The following is a 22,498-nucleotide window of genomic DNA, read 5'->3' on the forward strand; positions in this document are numbered from 1 at the left end:
CAATTTAGACTCGCGTTCAGCTGGTCTTAAATTTAGTCTACTTTAAGCCATCAAATTGTCAGGTGCACTAGGGGCATGTAAAAGAAAATGCACCAGCGTGGCACAGCGAGGTCTGCCAAATTCCCAAACATATCACACTCGGCTTGCACCCGCACGAAAATTAAGATGCAGCGGGTTTTTTATGCCCAAGTGCATATGCGCTATCTACGAAATAAGAGCCCTCTATGTCATGTCGTCAGCTGCCGAGCATAAAAGAGAAAAAAACATATTTGACAATGTAAGGAAGACAACGTATAGATATGTTTTAAAATGTAGGGAGTAAAAATAAAAAGCTGTCAGAAACATAAAAAGTAAAATACAATTATCTGAAAACTTTCATATTTAGTATTTAGTAAAAACTATCTATGTTGTAACTAACCCCTACTCATCATTTGTTACCTCGACAACTGCATAAGGTGCAAAATCTCGAGGGGAGGTGTGTTTTTTTTCTTGGTCATCTGCGAAAAGCAAGATACAAAAAATACAATGCAAATCATGAAAGACTACTGTATGATAATTACATAGATTTACAACACTTAGCTCTTCATTACCATTTGGCTGTCTGCGGGTTTGAAGGTAAAACAGCAGTTGTTCAACCTCATTAAGTTTTGAGGGATGAATCAAATGACATTCTTCCACCACTTTCCGAGCCAACGATGATGTGTCTGTATTGGAATTCAAGCTTTTCAGACGAATGCTGCAGGGTAGAGAACAGAACCATTAAACTCTTTATAATTCAGTAACTTATAATAATATATGCATATTCTTCTTGAATTCTTCAATTTAATTCTTTTGAGGTAGTGCACAATGTAAATACATAACAGTCATAAAATAAAACATTTCATACATTTTCTGGCACTCTTTGCGACCTCCAACCATGGCATCCCCCTGATCTCCGAGGATCATTGCCTCTACCTCATACTGGACCACAATGGCTTTCTCTGTTGGGTGGACATCGAGTGTACATCCCTTCACTTTCCTGTAATGGGTAAATACAAAGAAACCACAGCAACAAGAAAATTTCATTGACAGCACTACAATGAATCCCGATTTATCACGGGCTTTAGGTTCCAGACAAACCAAACCCACATTAGGTGAACAGAGAATCCATATACAAAAAAATGATATATGTATATTAAAAAAGAAAAACTTTTTTGTTTTATAGTTTTACCTTTCCAGACACAAAGCAATCCAAAGCAAGATTCAGTTTTCATTGATTATGGCGGCATCACATGGACAAAATCGGTATTGTTTTCCCATGAATGAGGACCAGCGCATATCGTTGTGAAATCCGGATGTGCCCAGGCGCCTGCAGTTGGACTGAATTACATTGTTTCTAGTGGCTATTTTCTATTTTTTCTTTATACAGCACTGTAACATTTCTCAAGTAGGCTATGTTAACAGCAGACGCTGGTTGTGATCTTACCTTCTTTATTGTATACACACTAGGGCTGCCAAGATTAGTCGACTAGTCACGACGACGTCGACGAACAAAATTGTCGGCAATTAATAATAATAGTCTGCGAGACATTTGTTTATGTATTTCTTTATTTGGCCCTCCGGTTTTCTATCGAAAACTGCCTCGTCTCGCACCTGCGCAGTTGTGGTCATCCGCAATGGAAACAAATAGGGCTGCTCGATTATGAAGAAAATATTAATCATGGTGCGTACCACATTTTGTCTGTGTAGATTCATTTGCTACTTTTAAATTACACATACTAGTAAAGCTAAATAAAACATATTGGATAAAGGTTAAATAAAACAAAATAAAAAACAATGCAAATGTTCATTTTAGTTGTGTCCTGCAGCAGTGTATTTTCCTAATTTTACTCATCTGATTTCACTACCTTCTAGCCCTACATTTAAAAAAGGCTTAGTCCCCAAGAAGAGTGAAATATTATAAATAGTTTAATAGTATTAATGCTACTCTGCATAGTTTTTGGTTCAATTTTAAAAAACCCTTAAGTAAAATTTGCATTAAAATTCTAAAGCCACAGTATCAACATCAATTTATAAACAAGTCAGAAATGATGGTACAAGATGCAAAATCTAATCAGAGTTCAATGTACTATAATATTAATTGTCTTCATTATTAATTTGAACATACTTTTAAAGAATTCGAAATGTAAACTAATGATGGTTTTAAAAAGAGCAGATGCTTGTTCAATATTCTGCTATTCATCGCTGTCCTGTGAAAATCACCTATGGCCATTTTTGTCATTTTTGACCTATTTACGTTTATGAGATGAAACTGAATGCATCCCATCCATCCATCCATTTTCATAACCACTTATTCCTCACAAGGGTCACAGGGGTGCAGACATCCCAAAAATGTAAAATATAAAATAAAATAAAAATAATTTAATTAAATAAATAAAAAATTACATAAATGTTTTTCACAGGACAGTGACGATATGTTCCGATTAGTCGGCTAATCGCGACTACTGTTGGTGATTAGTCGACTAGCAAAATAATAGTTTGTGGCAGCCCTATACACACAAACATTTTTCAATTTACAGTTTTGCAAATCCTCATAATTTTAGCTTCTCAGTAAATATTCTCCGATTTCTGTAGTCCTCTATAAAAGCAGACTTATCTTTATGTTAAATATAAAAAAAATAAAAATTTGCTTTTATTTTGAAAAACAATGATCAACATATAATATTAACCTTTGGGATTTGCACATTTTCTGCACTGTCATTTTAAATAACAATCCCGTTTTTGACTAAAGGAATGGAAATAACATTTGTATCGGATTCATTGATTAATTGACAAAATAATCAAATAATAGATTATTAAACTAATCGTTAGTTGCATCGCTAAAAGTTATCAAACCCCCCTTTTTTTTAACACAAAAAAGGTATATGAACAAAAAAAATCTGCAATAAAATGTATTAAAAAATATTTTATTTAGGCATCATCCAACCTATCTGTACTGTTTAACATGCTTCATAGTAGGGGTGTTAATTTTTTTTATTCTGCAATATATCGCGATATTACAGCGTGCAATTATCGAATTGATTCGATATGCGGCTGAATCAATGTTTAAACATCATTTTATTTATTTTTTATTTATGAAAATATTCAACAAAACGTCTTACTTAGGGTTAGGGTTCACACATTAAGCATGGAAGAATGTTATATTAATGGAACATTAAGCCTTAATATTTTATTTCAATGCTGTTCAAACATGAAACAGATTGCAACAGATTGTTAAATACAGTGGCTCACAGTTATAAGCCTCAAGTTTCAGATAAATACATTTTCCTACAAATCTTATTAGTGTACATGTATAAGATTACTGATTAGTATTTTCTAAACTTGAGTTAAATTTTTTTGCAATAATCAACTTATAGATTCGTATCGGGATTAATCGGTATCAAATCGTGACCTATGAATCGTGATACGGATCGAATCGCCAGGTACTAGGCAATTCACACCCCTACTTCATAGAATAAATTTAACAAAATAAATAAATAAATATATCACTCAAGGGCTAAGGCAACACTAAGGAACTTTCAGTTTACATTGATTATGGCGACGCCATATGGATAAAAGCGGTAATGTTATGCCTAAAGGAAGACCTAATTACCCATGAGGACAAGAACATTGCGTTGTTTTTTAGCTCATGCCAGCGAGTTAAAGCCTGGCCAATGTTGACCCTTAGCTGTCCTTTTATTTATGTAGCTTCCCTTTTTCTTTTTTGCTTCCTCAGAAAAAAAATTCAGTTGTTGTTCAGGAAAGCAGTAATCAAGCATCGACATTCAAATTGACTTCCATCTTTGTAACGAATGGGGAAAGGGGGAAGTGATGTAGGCCATAAAGTAGGGCTGAACGATTAATTGCGTTTGCAATTAAATCGCGGTTTGACAAAACGCGATTACGTAATCGCAAAAGGCTGCAATTTAAATGTCCATTGAAACGTAGCGGAAGGAAAGAAAGAGGGAGGGGGAGCAGGAACGTCACCGCTGTAACTAAAGCGTAAACAGTTTTTTTGTCTGAGACCTTGAGACGATTGTCTAACATGTTTAATCCGTTTGATCTTGATTTTAAAACAACACTTCACCGTTGTGAGTTACGACTTTTCGGCTGCCGCAGTGTTGCGCGCTTTGTAAACTGAGTGCACAAGCAAGTGTGCGGCAGCGGCTGATCAATTTGAATTGTTCTATATTTTGAGGCTAAATATCCAATCAGGATCGTTATCAGGCTTATCCAGAGCTTGCTGATGAGGTGATCATATACCAGCTGTGTTAGAGAAGGGAAACATCCAAAACCTGTCCTGACTAAAACATTGACAGTTTTTGTTGACTAAGGCCCCGTCCACACGAAAGCCAATTTAAATGTATCCTCACAAGTTTCTTACCATTTAGGCCGTTTGTCCACACGATGGTGCGGTTTTGGAGCTTTGAAACCGATCACTTTAGAAACCGGGCTCCAGAGTGGAAAGATTTCAAAACGCGCCCCGTACGCGTCCGTCTGGACACCATATGCAGGATACTCCTCTAGTGATGACGTAACGGCCGCAGCTCGATGACAACGCATTGTCGCAGATTGATGACGTATGCGCCAATTCTAGCGTGACTACACGCGAACCGTCAATCTGTCAACAACAATGGCGGATAGCCGTGTCGTAGTTGTTTTGCGCAGCTTCCTTAGCTTGCTTGTGCTTTTGCAACAAAAGATTTTGCTTCTTTATTCCAACGTTCAACTAGCGGTGTTGGACTTGAATCACCCGCCATTGTCACTTCTCCTATGTTCGTCTTTTTCATGTTGTTCTGATACATGCAAAGCCATGTTTGTTCTGTAGTTTGCAATAAAGTTAGACATTTTTTTTTTGTCTTCTTCGCTGATTCTTCTTCTACGCTTTTCGTTAACTCCCTGTGGCTGCTCTACAGCGCCACTCCAGACTTGGCATATACATTACAGTCGATAAATGTCTTCAGCGTCTTCTTTTGGACACACGCAAGTCTTAAAATGCTTCTGTGTGTACGAGATTTGTTTGAGGAACTTTGCTTCCGTCTGTACGGGGCCTAAAACTAGACGAATAAAATTATGTTTTCTTGGACTAAAATAAAGACTAGATTTATAGTCGACTAAATAAAAACGGGATGAGGTTGATTAACTACGTTAAAAACCAACAAGCGTGATTAAAACTGCACTAAAACAGACTAAATCTAAAAATGGCTGATAAAATTAACACTATTGAACAGTAGGCCTCATTTGCGAGAGAGAGAGAGAGATCCCTAACTATTTTACCTTTACATATTTAATGGCAAGCAATCACTCTTGCTTTATTGAATAATTTCAAAAACCTTGAAAAAGAATCGTCTCTTGACAAAGACTCATATCATTTCTTTAATAGCTTTTCATGTTATGTCAGCATGACGTCATTTTTGTACATTTTACTACAGCACATAGTGATTACACTGAAGCTTGAGTCGCAAATCCATTAAAATATGCTACAGAAATTTAAATTGCGTTTTTTTTTTGTGTTAAATGTAAAATCAAACAGCAACATGAGTCACTTTTGATATATTCGATTGTCAACTGAAAATAGAACGAACACATTATTATTGAATTCTACCCCAAGATGGCACAAGCTAGTTTGTATTTTAATGTGTTTCTTTACATGAAACCGGTCCGTAGCTAAACCGTTAGGTTTACGATAGCATTAAGTCAATAATATTTTCAGCGTCCCGTAACGCCACACTTAAAATGGCCTATTATGTGATGGGCTAGCTTTTAAATGAAGATTACTTCGATGTTGCAGTTGCGCTAACTGGGGAACACCCTGCTAGATCATGCATCAGCGTTGCCAACAGGGCTAACAGCTTTGAAGCTAACAAAGCAGCAGTTACCTTTTAAGATACCGCGGATCTCCAGATTGCAAATTGTCCATTTTCCGATACGAAAACAATGCCCTGGTATATTCCACCAGCAAGAAAGTGAGATTACGTTTTATGGTGAGCAGGCGTGACGACTTCGACTCAGAAGCATAACCTCCAGCCCGAAGGACTGTGGGACGTCACATGATCTGATCACGTGAGCAATACGTTATTCATTTCCTAGTCTAGTCTAATCGGTGCTAAATTACACAATAATTGCTCACAAGGCGAAACAAGCATAAAACGTTCCACAATATTTCACAAGGGCCTACTTTATTATTATTATTATTATTATTATTTATTATTATTTATTATTATTTATTATTATTTATTATTATTTATTATTATTATTATTATTATTATTATTATTATTATTATTATTATTATTATTATTATTATTATTTGAATGAAGCAGTAAGACATACAAACTTGGCAACAATCAGCAATCAATTTTCCATACAAATCAACAATAACTGCCAAGGGAACATTAAAAAATGTTTTTTAAAAAAAAATAAGTGAAAAACAGGGATCAATCATACAATGTTAACACACAATTGTAAATTACATACATAACAAAAATAAAACAATTAAAGTAATAATTAAATGACAGTACATAAATTAAATCAGGACATATTCAACTCAACACAAGAGGGAATTTCTTCAGAATATTATATATGATTTGTACTTTAGGTCTTTTAATCAAACTTAGAGACTTAATATATATGCCAATTTGTTTACAAAATTTTGAAAAACAGGGTTAGATTTTTGAAACTTTTTCTTGTGAATTAAAATTTTTGCCATACATAAAATCAGATTTGCAAATATTTCCTTATTCTTGTTTTGAAGGGTAAGTCCAAAAGTTTTATGATCTCTGGATAAAGATGGTGGGAATGAAGTAAACATGGGAGTGATCCAAAGACATACATCCTCCCAGAATAGTTGAATTATTGGACATGAAAAGAACATATGGTCAGTGGTTTCAATATCTCTGTTACAGAACGATCAGACGTTGTCTTCAATACTAAATTGTAATCTCAATAATTATTTATATGGGTTAATATTATTCAGAATTTTTAAATGTGTTTCCGTCATTTTTGGGGGGCTATTAGTAGATTCAAATACATAGTTCTCGGCTTGTTTACTGTAGTAACATCAAATTTATTATGAATTCTGTTTTTGTTTTGTTTTTCAGGAAACACAACTTTCGTGAGGTATTATTTTATAAAACTGTTATTGCATTTTCTATCCAATATCAACAACCCCTGGATCAGAGGTAGGGGTTGTTGGGGGTTATTTGTTGATATTTCAATACTTCTCTAGTCAGAGAGACAAATTGCTGTGGGAGCACATTTAATAATGTAACAAAGTCACATTTTAAAGGATTAAAATCATATTTGCACCTAAACTGATCATAAGTTAGTAAAACACCATTATCATCCATCAGGTGTGACAGTGACCATATGTTCCTCTCAAACCAATCTTCAAAGAATAATGACTTATTTCTGTGCAATATGTAACCATTATTCCAAAGAGCAGTTGAATGTGGTGAATAGTTGGGTACATAAAAAATTAGTCAGTATAGCAGAATTTGTTTGTGAAACTCAGATAATTGAATTGGTAGTTTTACAATGATATAGTCACAAACAAGAAAAAACTTGATGCCTCCTAGCTTTTCAAATATATAGTTACACTCTTAGAAGTAAAAGTGCTTGTTAGAACCTTTTTAGGTTCCCCAGCTTGTCCGCATAGGAGAACCCTTTTTGGTTCTTGTTAGAACCGTTTATGAAGGTTCCACCTGGAACCCTTCTAAAGGGTTTTACCGAGAACATAAGGGGTTATACCCAGAACCATCTGTGAAAGGTTCCACCCAGAACCCTGTATGAGAGGTCAAACAAAGAACCCTTTAAGGGTTTCATCTAGATCTCAAACAGGGAGTTCCACTGAGAACCCTTATATATTACAAGGGTTTCATCTAGAACCTTCACAGCGAGTTCCACAAAGAAGCATTTTATATTGCTAGGGTTTCATTTAGTACTAACACAGTAAGTTATACTGAGAATCCTTTTATGTTTGAAGGGTTTTATCTAGAACCTGCACAAGGAGTTAAAAAAAATAAAATTATATATATATATATATAAGGGTTTGTATTATGAACCACACAGTATTCTACAGGTCAAAATTTTTTTTTTATTGTGTTCATCATTATTTTTAACACTGAGAAACATTCAAATAATGTTAAAGAGGATTTTGTTTTTATTAAAAATCTTCGAACGATGATGGATAAGGACAGCAGACTGTCTAAGGAAAAGCTATTATGTAGGTCCCGGAGGGAGGACAGGACAGAGACGTACACAGGTCCAGTGGAATCATCAACATGACAGCTGTACAGGGTGTCCTCAGCAGATGGATTTCTATCATGTCCCGCAATCACGACATAGAAAGGGAGGACAAGAAAAAGACAGTTCGTAGCACCGATACAAGGCATACATACTGCACCAGATAAAGCCAACTATAAAAAGTAAAGTAAAGCCATGCATGGTCGAATGAGAGCAGTCAGAGTATGCATTTATTGATTTAATTAATTTATCAACACATCCTAATGGTGACAGTGGAAAAGACTGAATAAGCCTGTCCTCTAACTCCTATAACAAGAGCCTCCACTGGCACAAAATCAGGTGAAAGTGAGCGACCCACACAAGGTTTTCACATTAATTACTTTCACTAAAGTTGAAATACTTTTCAGTAAAAATAAATTACTGGAAAAGGAGGTTTAATACTCACCCTAATGCACTTGTTGAAGCCAGTGGCACACGTCTAACTTATGGCTAAAAAAAAAGAAAAAGAAACATATTAACACACACAAAAAAAGTCTACCTTTCTCCATAAGGGTCCTCGAGTCACACTTGCTGAAATAAAATAGTAGATTTTATGTACCTTGATAATTTGAGGTTTTTGATAGCTTGAGATTTCACTTCAATCCAGCTTGTAATACAAATTCACATGTGAATAGTAGTAATCACCACTGATATGTCAAACCAGTTTTTATGAGGGCGGAGCATATATTCAGTAGCAAAGCCATCATTCAACTCTCATGGGGCAACCAACCTGGCAGCCAGCTCCCAGGTCCAGCACACACTAAAATTCAGCTTTTCTCCTGGGCAACATTCGCACCATCGGTACACCAGTGTAAGTGGCACTAGAGGCAATGTGTGTACCAGTAAAATGTCTTGCCCAATGACACAACTTGGAGAGAGTGGGAATTGAACAACAGACCTTCTAGTTATGGACAACCAGCTCTACCTCCTGAGCCATTGCTGCCACCCTCACCTAACAAGAAATAGGTCAACTCCCCAATTTCCAAAAGCGAATAAATGGGACGAGGTCCTCCCTCCAGGGTGGGTTACAACAGCAGGAACAAAATTAATATACAGAGAGTATATTGTGTTGCTACATTTATATTTGTAATGTATTCTAAAATTTCACCCCCAAAAATGTATTCTGCAAACAACTGCCTCCTTTTTGGTGAGAGAGAGAGAGAGCTCAGTTTTTTTTCATTCGGTAATCTTACCGATTCGACATGTCATCATCATTGCTTTCTCTCTCTCTTCTTTTTTTTTGTTTTGTTTTTTGTATGTGCGTTAGTTTGAGCGTGAGAGGGAGTGTGTGTGCATATGTGCGTGTGTGTGAGTGTGTGAGACAAACGCCTCTTAACTCAGTCCCATAGAGCACTGATAAAAAAAGAAGAAAAAAATACTTGAAAAAAACTTTAGCCATGATTCAGTATTCACTCGGAAATCCTAAGTCAATTTTACAAGGAGAGTTTGGAGTACATTTTACCAGTTAATTTAAAAACAAAACAAAAAAGGCTACTTTAAGGGTGAGGTACAAATCCACAACCTTCAGGTTGGTGGACAGCCAGTGTACCATCTGAGCCTGCTGTGTGTTAGTACATTGCTGGTGTCAGGTGTAATCCTCGTACCTGTATGTTGGCCTCATTGTGGAAAGTCCAGCAATGCAGTAGAGGGACAAACAAGATTTGCATAGCTCAGGTGGTACAGTGGTTGTCTCCCAACGTGAAGGTCATGAATTTGATCCTCAATGCTTCCGTAACTTTTTTTAAATTTTTTAAAATAAAATAGTAAAATGTACTCAATACTCTCCTTGTAGAGAATTCCTAAGTGAATACGGAATCATGGTTAAACATTTGATGGTAAGGATCTTCTAATTTACATGTTTTAAACAGCCTTTGAGGAACCCCTTGTTCCAAAAAGGGTTCTCTCCTTTTTTCTTTTTTTTCTTTTCTTCTAAAAGCTCAGTATTGTTCATTCGGTAATTTCACCGATTTGACATGTCATCATCATTGCTCTCTTTTTTATTTTTTATTTTGTATGTGGGTGAGTATGTGTATGTGCATGTGCGTGTGTGCGTGCGTGTGAGTGTGTGTGTATTCATTAGTTCACCAAAAACCTATTAAAAAATCCCATACCGTTCACCTAAACCGAACACCGCCGTCATGAGACCCGAGGAAGGACCAGAGAAAAGAAAGGAAAGTGAAATCCAGCACCGACCAGACACCACCCACCGGGCCACCAACCAGAGTCCTTCACCAACCCCAGAAACATCTAAATTCCAACAAATCAGGGACACCTCAAGAGACCAAAGGAGAGACTGAGGAAAGGAAGGAAGGACAGACGAAGCAGAGTGAGATCCACAGACACCAGCCTCCACCGATTCAATGACCTGAGGAAGAAGCAGATTGTGTCTGAGTTTCGATAGATGCTGGTGTGGTGGATCTGGCTTGCATGAAAATCTCCAGCAAAGAGGGGAGCCGTCGACCCCTGCCAGGATAGAGCAAGTGCAACACCTCAGGGCCCCCCAGGCCGCGGAAGCGCCAAAGGACGAGCCCGGGCCCCGCCGGGGCCACCGGCCGGAGAGCAAACCCAGTAGCAGGAGCGCCCCCCACCCCAACACGGCCCGCGCCCCCAACCCAACGCAGCAGGACGGGGCACTGCAGGCCCGCCAGGCACCCCACCGGTCTACAGCCCCCGCTCCCCCCACGAACCCCCCCCCCCCGCCCCCCATCCACCCCAACCCAGCCCCAGCCGCCCCCAGTCTCCCAATCCCCCAATCCCCCAGACACCCCCCCAAATTGCCAAATACAGAAACATCAATGTAAGTTATCGCGATGCGGTGGCTCTCGCTAACAGGCAGAATTAAGTAACCAGATTTAGGTTAAAATATTCTATATACGTAGACCATGTTTCTATAAATTTTGATATTTGGTTTTTATTTGAGGCAGATATTTTTTCCATTAAAATGTGATTTATGAGGAGGTTAGACCATTGGTCGATATTCAGAGTTTGTTTATTTTTCCAGTTAACAAGAATTATTTTTTTTGCGATAGTAAGGGCTACAAGTGTAGATTGAAATTGTTTATGTGGTAAGTCAGTTGTTGTTAGGTCACCTAGCAAACACAAGTTTGGAGATAAAGGTATCCTACAGTCCAAGATAGCAGAAAGTTTTTCTAAGACTTTAGTCCAGAAATACATAACCGGAGTGCATAACCATAAAGCATGAAAATAAGTGTCTGTAGTGTTTAGTAAACACTGGAGACAAATGTCGGAGTCTGAGAGTCCCATTTTCTTCATCATATATTGAGTAATGTATGTTATATGAATAATTTTATATTGGATAAGTTGTAAATGTGTGTGTTTTGTCATTTTAAAAACGTTTTCACAAACTTGAATCCAAAAGTCAGATTTCGGAAGTCTGTCTCCCATTTCGAGATGGGTAAAGACATTTTATCAGTATATGAAAGTAACTTATATATTTTTGAGAGTTTTTTTGTTGTTGTCGGAGAAAGCTTGGTAATATCTTTAGCTAAAACAGGCGGTTGGAGCGTACCCCGAAGTGTTGGAATTTGTTTCTTTATCATACTTTTAACTTGCAGATAATGTAAAACATTTTCGTTTTTTATTTTGGGAGCAAGGATGTATATGATATAAACATATTATCTGAGAAGAGATGGTGGAGATGTGTAATTCCTTTCTGCTCCCACACACCTAAATAAAACGATTGATTGTTAAGTTGAAAGTCGGGGTTATGCCATAGGGGAGAAAGCCCACAGGGCTCCACTTGGGCTTTTGTCATTTCTAGTGCCTTCCACCAGGCAGTCAGGGTGGCGGAAATCATTGGGTTTTTAAAACAATCATGTCGCTTAATCGATAAAGAGTAAATCTAGAAGTCTGAGGTTATTACAATCCTTCTGTTCTAGTTCCAGCCAACAGTTAGTATCTCTGTTGGGTTGTGCCCATAAAATGATATATTGTAGCTGGTTAGCTATATAGTAGTGCATAAAATTTGGTGCCTCGAGACCTCCTTTGGATTTATTTTTCTGAAGAGTAGATAGACTAATCTTTGCTTTTTTTTTATTCCAGTAAAATTTTGTAACGGCTGAGTCCAACAACTGGAACCAGTTAAGGGTTCTCTCTATTGAAACGGTTCTTACAGGAACCATTAGCTTCAAAAGAACCATTAAAGATTTTTTTTTCTTAAAAGGGTTCCTCAGAAGCCCATAGTTCTGGGTAGAACCTCTGCTCTTCAGGAAGGGTTGGAACTGTTGGAAAATCGTTCTAGATCTCTAGATTACTTAGCGGCAGAAAACCCCCGCGTCTATCCGTATCCCTCTCAAAATTCATAAAATAACCATCATGATCTAACAATTACTTCGCAGCAGAGAGACTCCCGTCCCAAAAACTAAATAAAATAAAACCGCTTGCTTCAACCTGTATGTCTAAAAATGCTTCTTCAGCTGCGCATAAACCAACATGACAGCACTTCCGTAAACAATGCTCGTCACCACGTACGTGTATAGTTCAATGTCGTAGTAAAATCCCAAATCAAGAACTTCGCGTCCTTCCGTTAATTGAACGACTTCAAACTCTGCTACAACCTGTTCACTCAGACCTCATGTAAAAATGTTGACAATTTAGAAGACGAAAACCGGTTGCAGCGGTCCCAAACAGACAGAACTTCCCTACGTGGATAAACGTCTCCACTTACCGTAAGTAATTATTTAGGCGCCTAGAAGTTCCGCCTGTCCGTGAACGCCGCAGCCCGCAACCGTCAAAATAAACGTTCGTTCGGGGTCACCATTTGTTGGAAAATCGTTCTTTGTTTTCCCGTGTTCATAATGTTGATTATCAAACTCAGACAATGAGATCGGTGAAATCAGAATTTATTTTTACATAAGCTTATGGACACATGAGATCAGCTGAACTCCGCCATTGTTCTCCCTCATGTGTGTCGCTCCTCCTCTTGTTTCAAGCACTAGTACCCTTTCGTGACTTTTCAAACCCCTCCTCTGTCTTCTTCGGCCAATCCTCTCCTTCTCAGACAGTCACATGATACATCAATACACGTCACCAAACTTCCCCCTCTTGTTTCAAGATAAAGATTTACGTTGTTTTCAGAGCCACCAGAGATGTCCCTTCCCCCCTCTTGCCCAACTGGTTTTGTAAAGACAAAGGAATCTATTTAACACATTCGCTTCAACCCCCCACATCACCTTGAATTCTAATACAGAGACATACTGAGTAAATTAAAGCAGTTATGTCCACTTCTAAATAGTAAAATTATAAATCAAACAGTTATAATTAAATTAATTCACTTCAGAACCCTTACTTCTAAGCATGTAGGGATGCAGTACCAGAATGAGTTAGTATCAGTCATCCATGTCTGAATCCATTTTATTTTTAAAGTACCATTGAGGCAATCAAAATCTATTGCCAACAGACCACCCTCAACTATATCTTTAACCATAGGGCTTTTTTTCATGTAATGTCGTTGATTCCTCCAAATAAAGTTAAATTTAATTTGGTTTATAGCCTTGAAAAAAGCCAGGAATCGCTAGGGCGTAAGCTGGGTAAATGCATCTGGATAAGCTTTCTACTTTGGTTAAATAAATTCGGCCGATAATAGATATGTCTTGTTGAAGCCATAAATTAAGTTGGGACTTGCATTGTTTTATCTTGTGCTCTATATTCCGAGTTTGACTCTGCTTCTTGTCCTTTGTTAGATTTTATTGGAATGTTACAAATATATTTTAATTGTGTATCATGTATAGCTAAAAGTTCACACCTTTTCAGGTTGAATGCTAGACCCGATGCTAGACAGAATTTTTTTAATTTTCTCTATGGCCATTGGGACCTGTATAAATACGTCTTTGGGACACTCAAAACATAAAAATAGACCGTATCTATATGTTTTTTGGAGCAAATTAGTTAATGCCTAGTTACTAGGGATGTAACGATAACGGCAATATAATATATCGTCGTCGTCATGTCAGGATATTAAAAGCAGCACATCTGTTAAAAAAGTCGGGTTGATTTCCATTTGTGCAGTTCTAGCACCCTCTGGCGAATATTTTTTTTTAGTGCAGTTGAATTTTCACAAAGCATGTTTTGGCCCTTCTACGTTTAAAATCTATGCTAATGGTCAGATGAAGGGGAACGTAATATGCTTGTAAGCAGAGTCAATATGTGTAGGAACTCAATGTGTGCTTGCATTAGCAAGTAAGTGCCTCAACATATATATTATATTGACATATTTTTTATATATAGTATTTATAATATTTTTATAACATATTTCATTGCTGTAATGTACAAAAGCACAATTGTGTTTGTTTTTTTGAATGAGCTCTTTTTTTTTCCCTTTTTCTTTTTTTTGTACAATATTCTTCTTTTCCTTTAGGCTTTTCCCTTCAGGAGGCGCCACAACAAATCAGTTAACCCTGTCCTCTGCATCCTCTGCTCTCACACCAACTACTTTCATGTCCTCTTTAACTACATCCATAAACCTCCTCTTTGGTCTTCTGCCTGGCATTTGGAAACTTAGCATCCTTCTGCCAATATATCACTATCTCTCCTCTGGACATGTCCAAACCATCTCAGTCTGGCCTCTCTGGCTTTCTCTCCAAAGCCTCTAACATGTGACTGGGCTAAAAGTTCATTTTGCAGTTGATGTCACACATCATCATCCTCATTGGATAACTATCTCTCTCTCTCTCTCTCTCTCTCTCTCTCTCTCTCTCTCTCTCTCTCTCTCTCTCTCTCTCTCTCTCTCTCTCTCTCTCTCTCTCTCTCTCGCACTCTTTCGCACTCTCTCTCATCGTAGAAATTGTAATCCCTCGAAGTAATCCCCATTTTTATTAAATGTACCTGTAATCTGATTACATGTTTTTTCCTGAAACTGTAATGCAATAAAGTAAAAAAAAATATTGCAATCTGATTACGTAACGGCGGTATACTCCCCAAGCCTGGTTGTATAGGCCCTATGTTATTTTAGCGTGATGTGAAGGCTGCCACGTTACGTTTCAACGGCTCCCGATGTGGTTTGTAGGGCAATACTCCAGTAGCTAATGTGTTTTGTGTCTGCACATTTATCACAAGCTACATTCATCACAACCTTTTTTTCCTACCTGTAACGCGAAAGAATAAAATGCCTTAAAAATACCCTATTTAATTTGCCTTATTAAGCTTACTGGTCAACTGTTCCAAATTCATAAATGCATAATCACTACCCTGGCATATAATGTAAGTGTACAATTTGAAAAAATAAACTGTTGATTTAAAAATAAAAAGGAAACGATTGAGACAACTTGTTTTTCATTATTAAGTGAAAATGTATTTATTTTTTCTTTATTGTGTACTTTAAATTACTCTTTATCCAAGCAAAAGTATATTTTATCCGTGTACATCAAGTCAAGTCAAGTTTATTTAGATAATCCTTAATCACACAAGAGTATCTAAGGGTTTCACATGCCCACAGTTGACAAATATCAACGACATCCCCTAATCGAACCACAAGAGGGAAAAAATTCAAAAAAAAACAACAGCCAAAAAATTTGAAACATTGAGAATGGACCGCAAATGTGGTCATCTCCCTTCCAGGATGATGAGGCTGCAGTGGATGCAGAATGGGCAAAAATTTACATAGTTTGTGACACTAAACATTATTAACTTGAATAGTGCAAAAGTCCATTGAAGAAATTGAAGCACAGCAAGAAGACGTCAGGGAAGTGGGTCCTCATCCAAATCCAGCCCAGTTGATCGGAGCAGCTATCTCTATGGCGGCAACTTCAAGGTGATGGTCCAGATCACATCCCGGTCAACAAGCACAGAACCCGTAATGCAGCATCCAAATCGGTCATTAACACCTAACTCCCTCTCCAAGCCATGGAAAAGGGAGGGAAAGAAAGCAGCGGCAGTCACCAAGTACACGTCATTCAGCCAAATGCAAGAGTATAGAAATTAGTCTTAAGACGCGATTTAAACATTTCTACAGAGGTAGCGTCTCTGACCTCCAAGGTTAGGGCATTCCAAAGCACTGGAGCCCGAATCGAAAACGCTCTAGAAACCGCGGACTTCTTTTTAGCTCTTGGAATCACCAAAAGACCAACGTGTTGCGAACGAAGGTTTCGTGTCGGAACATACGGTACTGTTAAATCAACGCGATAAGAAGGCACTAAGCCATGTCATATTTTATATGTAAGTAACAAAACCTTAAAATCGCATCTCAAGTAAACCAGAAGCCAATGAAAGTTGGCTAGTATCGGGGTAATATAAGCAAACTTTCTGGTCCGCGTCAAAAGTCTAGTTGCAGCATTTTGTACTAACTGCAGACCTTTAAGACTGGTCATGGGAAGACCAGAGAGTAATACGTTACAGTAGTCGAGGCGAGACCTAACAAACGCATGAATTATAATTTCTGCATCACCACCAGACAAAATAGGACGAATTTTAGCAATATTACGAAGGTGAAAAAAAAGCATTTCTAGTAATATTTTTAATATGCATTTGAAAAGAGAGTTGGGCTGAATATAATGCCGAGATTTTTTACTGAGTCACTTTGGCTAATAATACATTTATCAGAGGTATTCGTAAACAGATGCCGATAACGGGCGGGACCGACAATCAACATCTCGGTTTTATCTGGGTTAAGAAGCAAAAAATTTAATGCCATTCATTGTTTAATGTCGGCGAGGCACGCCTCCAGAATACTGCAATTGTGCAGATTTGTTATTTGTAGAGGCAAATATAATTGGGTATCGCCAGCATAACAGTGAAAGTTTGTTATATTTACGTATAATATCACCAAGCGGAAGCATTTAAATGTTAAACAAGAGAGGGCCAAGTACCGACCCTTGTGAGACTCCACACGTAACGTTACATAACTCAGAGGTCGCATTGCCATGGATTACACGGTGCGTTCTCTCTGAGAGGTAAGAACGAAACCACGAGAGCGCTAAGCCTGAAATACGAATACATGTTTGGAGAGGTTCTAATAGTATGTAATGATTGACGTATCGAAGGCGGCGCTTAAATCGAGTAATAATAATATTGACGAGGTATTGGAGTCCATTGCTAGGAGAAGATCATTTGTCACTTTAGCAAGGGCTGTCTCAGTAGAGTGAACGGCCCTGAATCCTAAATGAAAAGGTTCATATTGATTGTTAGCGGCCATGTAATCACTCAGCTGTTGCACAACAACTTTTTCAAGTATTTTTGTAATAAACTGTAAATTTGATACCGGCCTTTAATTACAGAGACTTTCTGGGTCGAGGTTAGGTCGTTTAAGTAGAGGTTGAACAACAGCAGTTTTAAAAGCTACTGGAACAGTGCCAGTAGAAACTGATACATTTATAATATTTGAGACAGAAGGTCCTAAAATAATAAACAATTCTTTAACCAGTTTGCCCGTAAGCGGGTCAAGCAAGCAAGTTGTTTGTTTTGCCGCACTAACCAGGGGTCCATTTCACAAAGCATGTTCAACAAACACAGAGACTAACCCTGAACAGTGAGTTGACATGTCCTGAGATAGAAAACTTTTCTGTTCCAGATCAAATCAGTTTCAGCTAATTTGAGGTAGTTATATCAACGCAGAGTTGTTTCAACTGGTGTTGCCACTACACTAAAAAGTCCACATCAAGGGAGCCCTGATTTGTCGAGTCGCAATGGCAACGGGGAGGCGCAGTGCGCGGCGCCGCCCTCTGCTTCCGCGTATTTTTTTTTTTTTTTTACACCTTACAACTGAAAATCTTAATGCGATCATATGGCGAATTTGAACATGTCTTAAGAAAAAAAGTGCAACACCACAGCAGCTGCCCATAAAGGAAGACAACGTGGGAGAACGTTGCTGCTCGGGTGTCGGGTCAATGCGTAAATTTAAATGTAGTCCTTTGCAATCACAATAATATTACAGGGGGAACCTTTTGAATGGTAACTCATTAATTCATTTCATTTAGGTGCAATCCTGCGAGGAGAAGCACACTTGACTTAAGATGAAATATAAAAACATTATTCAAATGGTTATAAGAAAAAAAAAACGGAGCGCAACACACAATATATGCTGAGATGTAAGCGCATGACTATGGCGCCGGTAATGTTGCAAATGTAAGGACGGATTAAGTTATGTAGGTGATGGACTGTGATGTGAAACGGTACCGCTCAAAAAGATAACTGTCCGGAAATGCCAGCATATCTATGTCTGATAACAATCTCACGATGAATATTTAATACACTGTGCAATAATGCGGCACCTTCATCAATAGGGTCATTGCCGAAGAACATGCCGCGTTCGTGACAAAAGTGGACTTTACGCTATAGACTATAGGCTGCAGCGGACTTTATGAATGAGGAGATGAAATGCCAGAATGCAGCTGAAAGAAGGCGGGGACAGAGAAAACCTCAAGGTTCATTGTGAAAAACCTGCAACCGACCAGGTTTGGTTCATGGAACATGTTACTACGGTAACTGACCGAGAGCTTAAATTACCTCTTTTTATGAAACAGGCTAGATTACCGCTTTTTCTCTGGTCTCAAATATTGATGGTGCAGCCGGTGCGTCGCACCGGGTCCCAGAGACAGCGCAGGGGCCCATGACAGACACATGACATTAAAGCTATTGGAAGAGATGTGATAAACGTGGTTTGAATCCAGGCCATGAGCAAAATCTAGTGTCCCGCTCCCACTGGAGTCGAGCTGTAGCTTGCCGACAGCTAGCTCCATCGCAGAAGTGACCCTCCAGCCGCGTGTCGCTTCTCCCGGCGGTCAAAATGCAGCTTCCCCTGTGTTCCCGCCGCCTACGCAGCCTCAGGCACAGAGCCCATAATCTCATCTCTAATAAACTGGATCTTTTGTGTAGAAAATTGTGTAAAATCGTGAGCTGAATGCGGGGAGCTCTGCGACATCAGCTGCTGTTGCGTTAACATTGTTACTGTATCAAAAAAGTATTTAGGTTTATTTTTATTAATTTTTAAATGTTTTATTAATTTTTTATTAATTTTTTAATTATTAATTTTAGAGAGATAATTCGTTTTTGCTAAAGCGAGAGCTTCTTTATATTTATGCAAGCAGTCGCACCATGCTTAACGAAAGACCTCAAGTTTTGTTGCACGCCATTAGCGCTTAAGCTGTCTACATGATTGTTTAAGTGTTTTGGTTACATCTGTAAAGCAAGGAGAAAGCCTTTTCAGACGAGTTTTAATTCTTAATGGCGCCACAGTATCGAGGGCATTTAACAAAACAGCGTTAAAATTATTAGTAAGATTATCTATTCAACCAGTATAAGAAAGAAAGGACACAGTTGCCAGGGGTAGAAACTCAGAGAGCACTAACTAGAACGAGAACTAATATTACGGCTGCTGTATCTTTGGTTATGGTTGTGACATTGGCAATGAGCCAAAACGTCAAATTTAATAAAGTAATGGTCAGACATAGCCGTAGTATACGGCAACACCATTACACTTGAAGTTACTAAACCCCGAGTTAATACCAGAGTTAGGGGGCGAGTTGGGAGAGGCCCCGCTGGTCGCTCCTCTTAACTCACTCCACTAGTTTTGCACAATACACTTTGTAAAAAGACACATAGGGCACATAAGACACTCTTGTGTGGGCCGGTGGGGTGCCTGGTGGGCCTGCCGTGCCCCGTTTTGCTGCGTTGGGCTGGGGGCGTGGGCCGTGTTGGGGTGGGGGGCGCTCCGGGCTCCTGGGTTTGCTCTCCAGCCGGTAGCCTGGGGGTTGTGCCCTGGCGCTGCTGGAGCTTGCCCTGTCCTGGCCGGGGTCGACGGCTCCCCTCTTTAGTGGAGGTTTTTCATGCATGCCAGATCCACCACACCAGCATCTACCGAAAATCAAACACAATCTGCTTCTTCCTCTGGTCGCTGAATCGGTGGCGGCTGATATCTGTGGATCTCACACTCACTTCATCTATCTTTCCTTCCTTTCTTTAGTCTTTCCTTTGTCTCTTGAGGTCTCTCTAATATGTTTGAATTCATATGTTTCTGGGGTTGGTGAAATATTCTGGTTCTTAACCCTGTGTGTAGTAGGTGGTGTCTGGTCTTTGCTGGATTTCACTTTTCTCTCTTTTCTTTATTAATCGTATTCGGTTTAGGTGAAGGGTATGGGATTTTTAATAGGTTTCAGGTGAATTAATGAGCACAAACTCGAACGCACGCACGCACGCACGCACGCACGCACGCACGCACGCACGCACGCACGCACGCACGCACGCACGCACGCACACACACACACACACACACACACACACACACACACGCACACACACTCTTGCACACTCTTGAGAGCAATGTTGATGACATGTTGAATCGGTAAGATTAACCAGGTCTCACAAAGACCAATCAGGTTATGGTTATAGTGGTTATAGTGGGTTAACTTTATAGGTGCTGTCCCCCCTGGCTGAGCGTGGGCGGCTCTAACCCTCTGTTGGCTGCTGGGTCGCGGCTGCGTCTTGGCCGTTCCCTGGGTCTCTTGGGGAGTGCTGCGTTGCGATGCTCTCCCTGGTGTCCGGGGCGGCGCCGCCCGGCACGGTCCGTTGCTCCGGGCCCGGCCTCCGGGGTGCCTCGTGGTTCCCTCTCCCCTTCCCCTGCCTCTCCCTCCTCGCCTCTCTCACTCTGCTTCATCTATCCTTCCTTCCTTTCCTCAGTCTCTCCTTTGGTCTCTTGAGGTCTCCCTAATTTGTTGGAATTTAGATGTTTCTGGGGTTGGTGAAAGACTCTGGTTGGTAACCCGGTGGGTGGCTATGTTCTTCTTTGTAATCTCTGATTGCCTCATCCTAGTGTCATTGGAGCCGACATGTATGACTATGTCAGAGTAGCTAATGTTGTGTGCATCTCCCTGGTGTTTTCTAGACTTGGTGCGTGCCAGATCCTTCAGGCTATCTTCAATGTCGGGTGCTCTGGCCCCAGGAATACAGTTTACTGTGGCTGGATTCTTAAGTTTAATGTTACAGGTGATTGAGTCACTTATAACTAAAATGCGGGAGCCAGTAAACCGAAGTGAAGTAAGGCTAGCTAACGGACTAAATCTGTTATGCGTCTGAACAGGCTCACCGCGGTTAGCAGGCCGCTTAGGGCTAATGCTAACTGGACGAGCAGGTCCGCTACAACCCGTGCTAATTGTTATGTCTACCGCATCTACATTTACCAAATTAATCCGTTCTAGTTGACGAACACGTCCCTCTAGCTGGGACAGCTTCTCCGTGAGAAGGATGCAGTTGGTGAACAAAGCAGTACTTACGTTGCATGAAGTCATACTCAGGGGAACAAAAGTCCAAAAATCAAGCAGCTTTTTCCAAGCCATGCTACGCGCACATACATTAACCGACCAATATGATTTTTAGCTCATTTTGTTGCAATTGTTCCCATCTTTAGCTCAGTGTCGAATTTATTTTTAAGGAATGTAAGCTCTCTCTCCTGTGCGGGTTCAAAGAGAGTGAGCGAAATGGAGAAAAACAGCCTTTTAACATTGGTGTGTATTGCGTCTGCTTGAGTGGAGCAATCAACGTCAGAGTGAAGAGAGACAATTTTTTTTTTAGAAAAATCTCACTTCAACTCGTCACCGTGGACACAATCTTTGCTCACTAAACATCTAATTCGCATGTTTTGTAGTCACAAGGGTCTTCTTTCAGACAAACCCACTTTTGTTTGGCAAAGGTGTCATTTAGTACCTTTTTTTTTCACTTTAAGCGAGGAGAAGTCCTACTTTTTCGCCTATCTTCCCCATGTTATTTTTGTCGTCTTTTTCTCTTCATTTTTTTTTATTTTTAAAAATCTCTAATTTGGTCATTTTTCATCCGATTAAAAAAATTAGAACATGCTCGCGTTCCCCAAACCTTTGCCGTTCTAACAAGCCATTTCTGGAACCTGCATCTTCAACCGTTAAGTCGTGAGAGGCTTTTGTTTGAGGTAAGCGTTTCTCATGCATTTCAGTTGAATGTGTGTGCGTGATGTCTCCAACATGTTAAAGTCTAATGTGTGTGCGTGAATGTGCATGTTTCTTAAAGCGACAGTAAGATACTTTAAGTTTATGTTGATTATGGTTAACTTCCACATTTCTTGACCGATTCCAATCGTTTAAATTTTAAACTGTTCAGCTCATTTCAATTTTTTACAATTTTAAAAGCACAACATTATTATTATTTGTTTTAAATGCAATGGAATGGACTGCTATTTAAATAGTGCTTTTTTAGCTATACTGCCTGGTCTCTCACTTCTGC

The 22,498-nt window shown here is 39.1% G+C and overlaps 1 protein-coding gene, 1 long non-coding RNA gene and 2 pseudogenes across 4 annotated transcripts in view; all 4 read right to left on the reverse strand.

Moving 5' to 3' along the window:
* Positions 1-6,081, reverse strand: part of kifap3a (kinesin-associated protein 3a) — a 75,103-nt gene extending 69,022 nt beyond the window's left edge. Inside the window, exons 1-4 of one of the 2 annotated variants that reach the window (XM_086089594.1) lie at positions 5,995-6,081; positions 887-1,018; positions 591-736; positions 439-497 (exon numbers count right to left, since the gene is read on the reverse strand). In XM_086089594.1, the coding sequence (XP_085945720.1) occupies positions 439-497; positions 591-736; positions 887-945 (264 nt within the window). In that variant the 5' untranslated portion in view covers positions 946-1,018; positions 5,995-6,081. Of the gene's footprint in view, positions 1-438; positions 498-590; positions 737-886; positions 1,019-5,897 lie in introns of both variants that reach the window. The other variant, XM_086089593.1, reaches the window with a different exon arrangement.
* Positions 6,082-8,186: 2,105 nt separating this feature from the next.
* On the reverse strand, positions 8,187-13,207 carry LOC147165155 (uncharacterized). Of its 2 annotated transcripts, none has more exons than XR_015096412.1 (3): positions 12,987-13,207; positions 8,706-8,749; positions 8,187-8,335 (listed from the first exon to the last, which is right to left on the reverse strand). It is a non-coding gene; the product is annotated as an uncharacterized LOC147165155 (long non-coding RNA). The 2 variants fall into 2 exon arrangements; XR_015096413.1 differs by lacking the exon at positions 12,987-13,207 and adding an exon at positions 8,859-8,929.
* A 3,002-nt stretch (positions 13,208-16,209) lies between these two features.
* LOC147165156 (uncharacterized) lies at positions 16,210-17,723 on the reverse strand (annotated as a pseudogene).
* A 1,341-nt stretch (positions 17,724-19,064) lies between these two features.
* Positions 19,065-21,534, reverse strand: LOC147165157 (uncharacterized; annotated as a pseudogene).
* Positions 21,535-22,498: the final 964 nt, after the last annotated feature.

This window comes from Leptonotus elevatus, chromosome 11 (genome assembly GCF_054856555.1).
Source record: "Leptonotus elevatus isolate MCC_2025b chromosome 11, RoL_Lele_1.0, whole genome shotgun sequence".
NCBI lineage: Eukaryota > Metazoa > Chordata > Actinopteri > Syngnathiformes > Syngnathidae > Leptonotus > Leptonotus elevatus.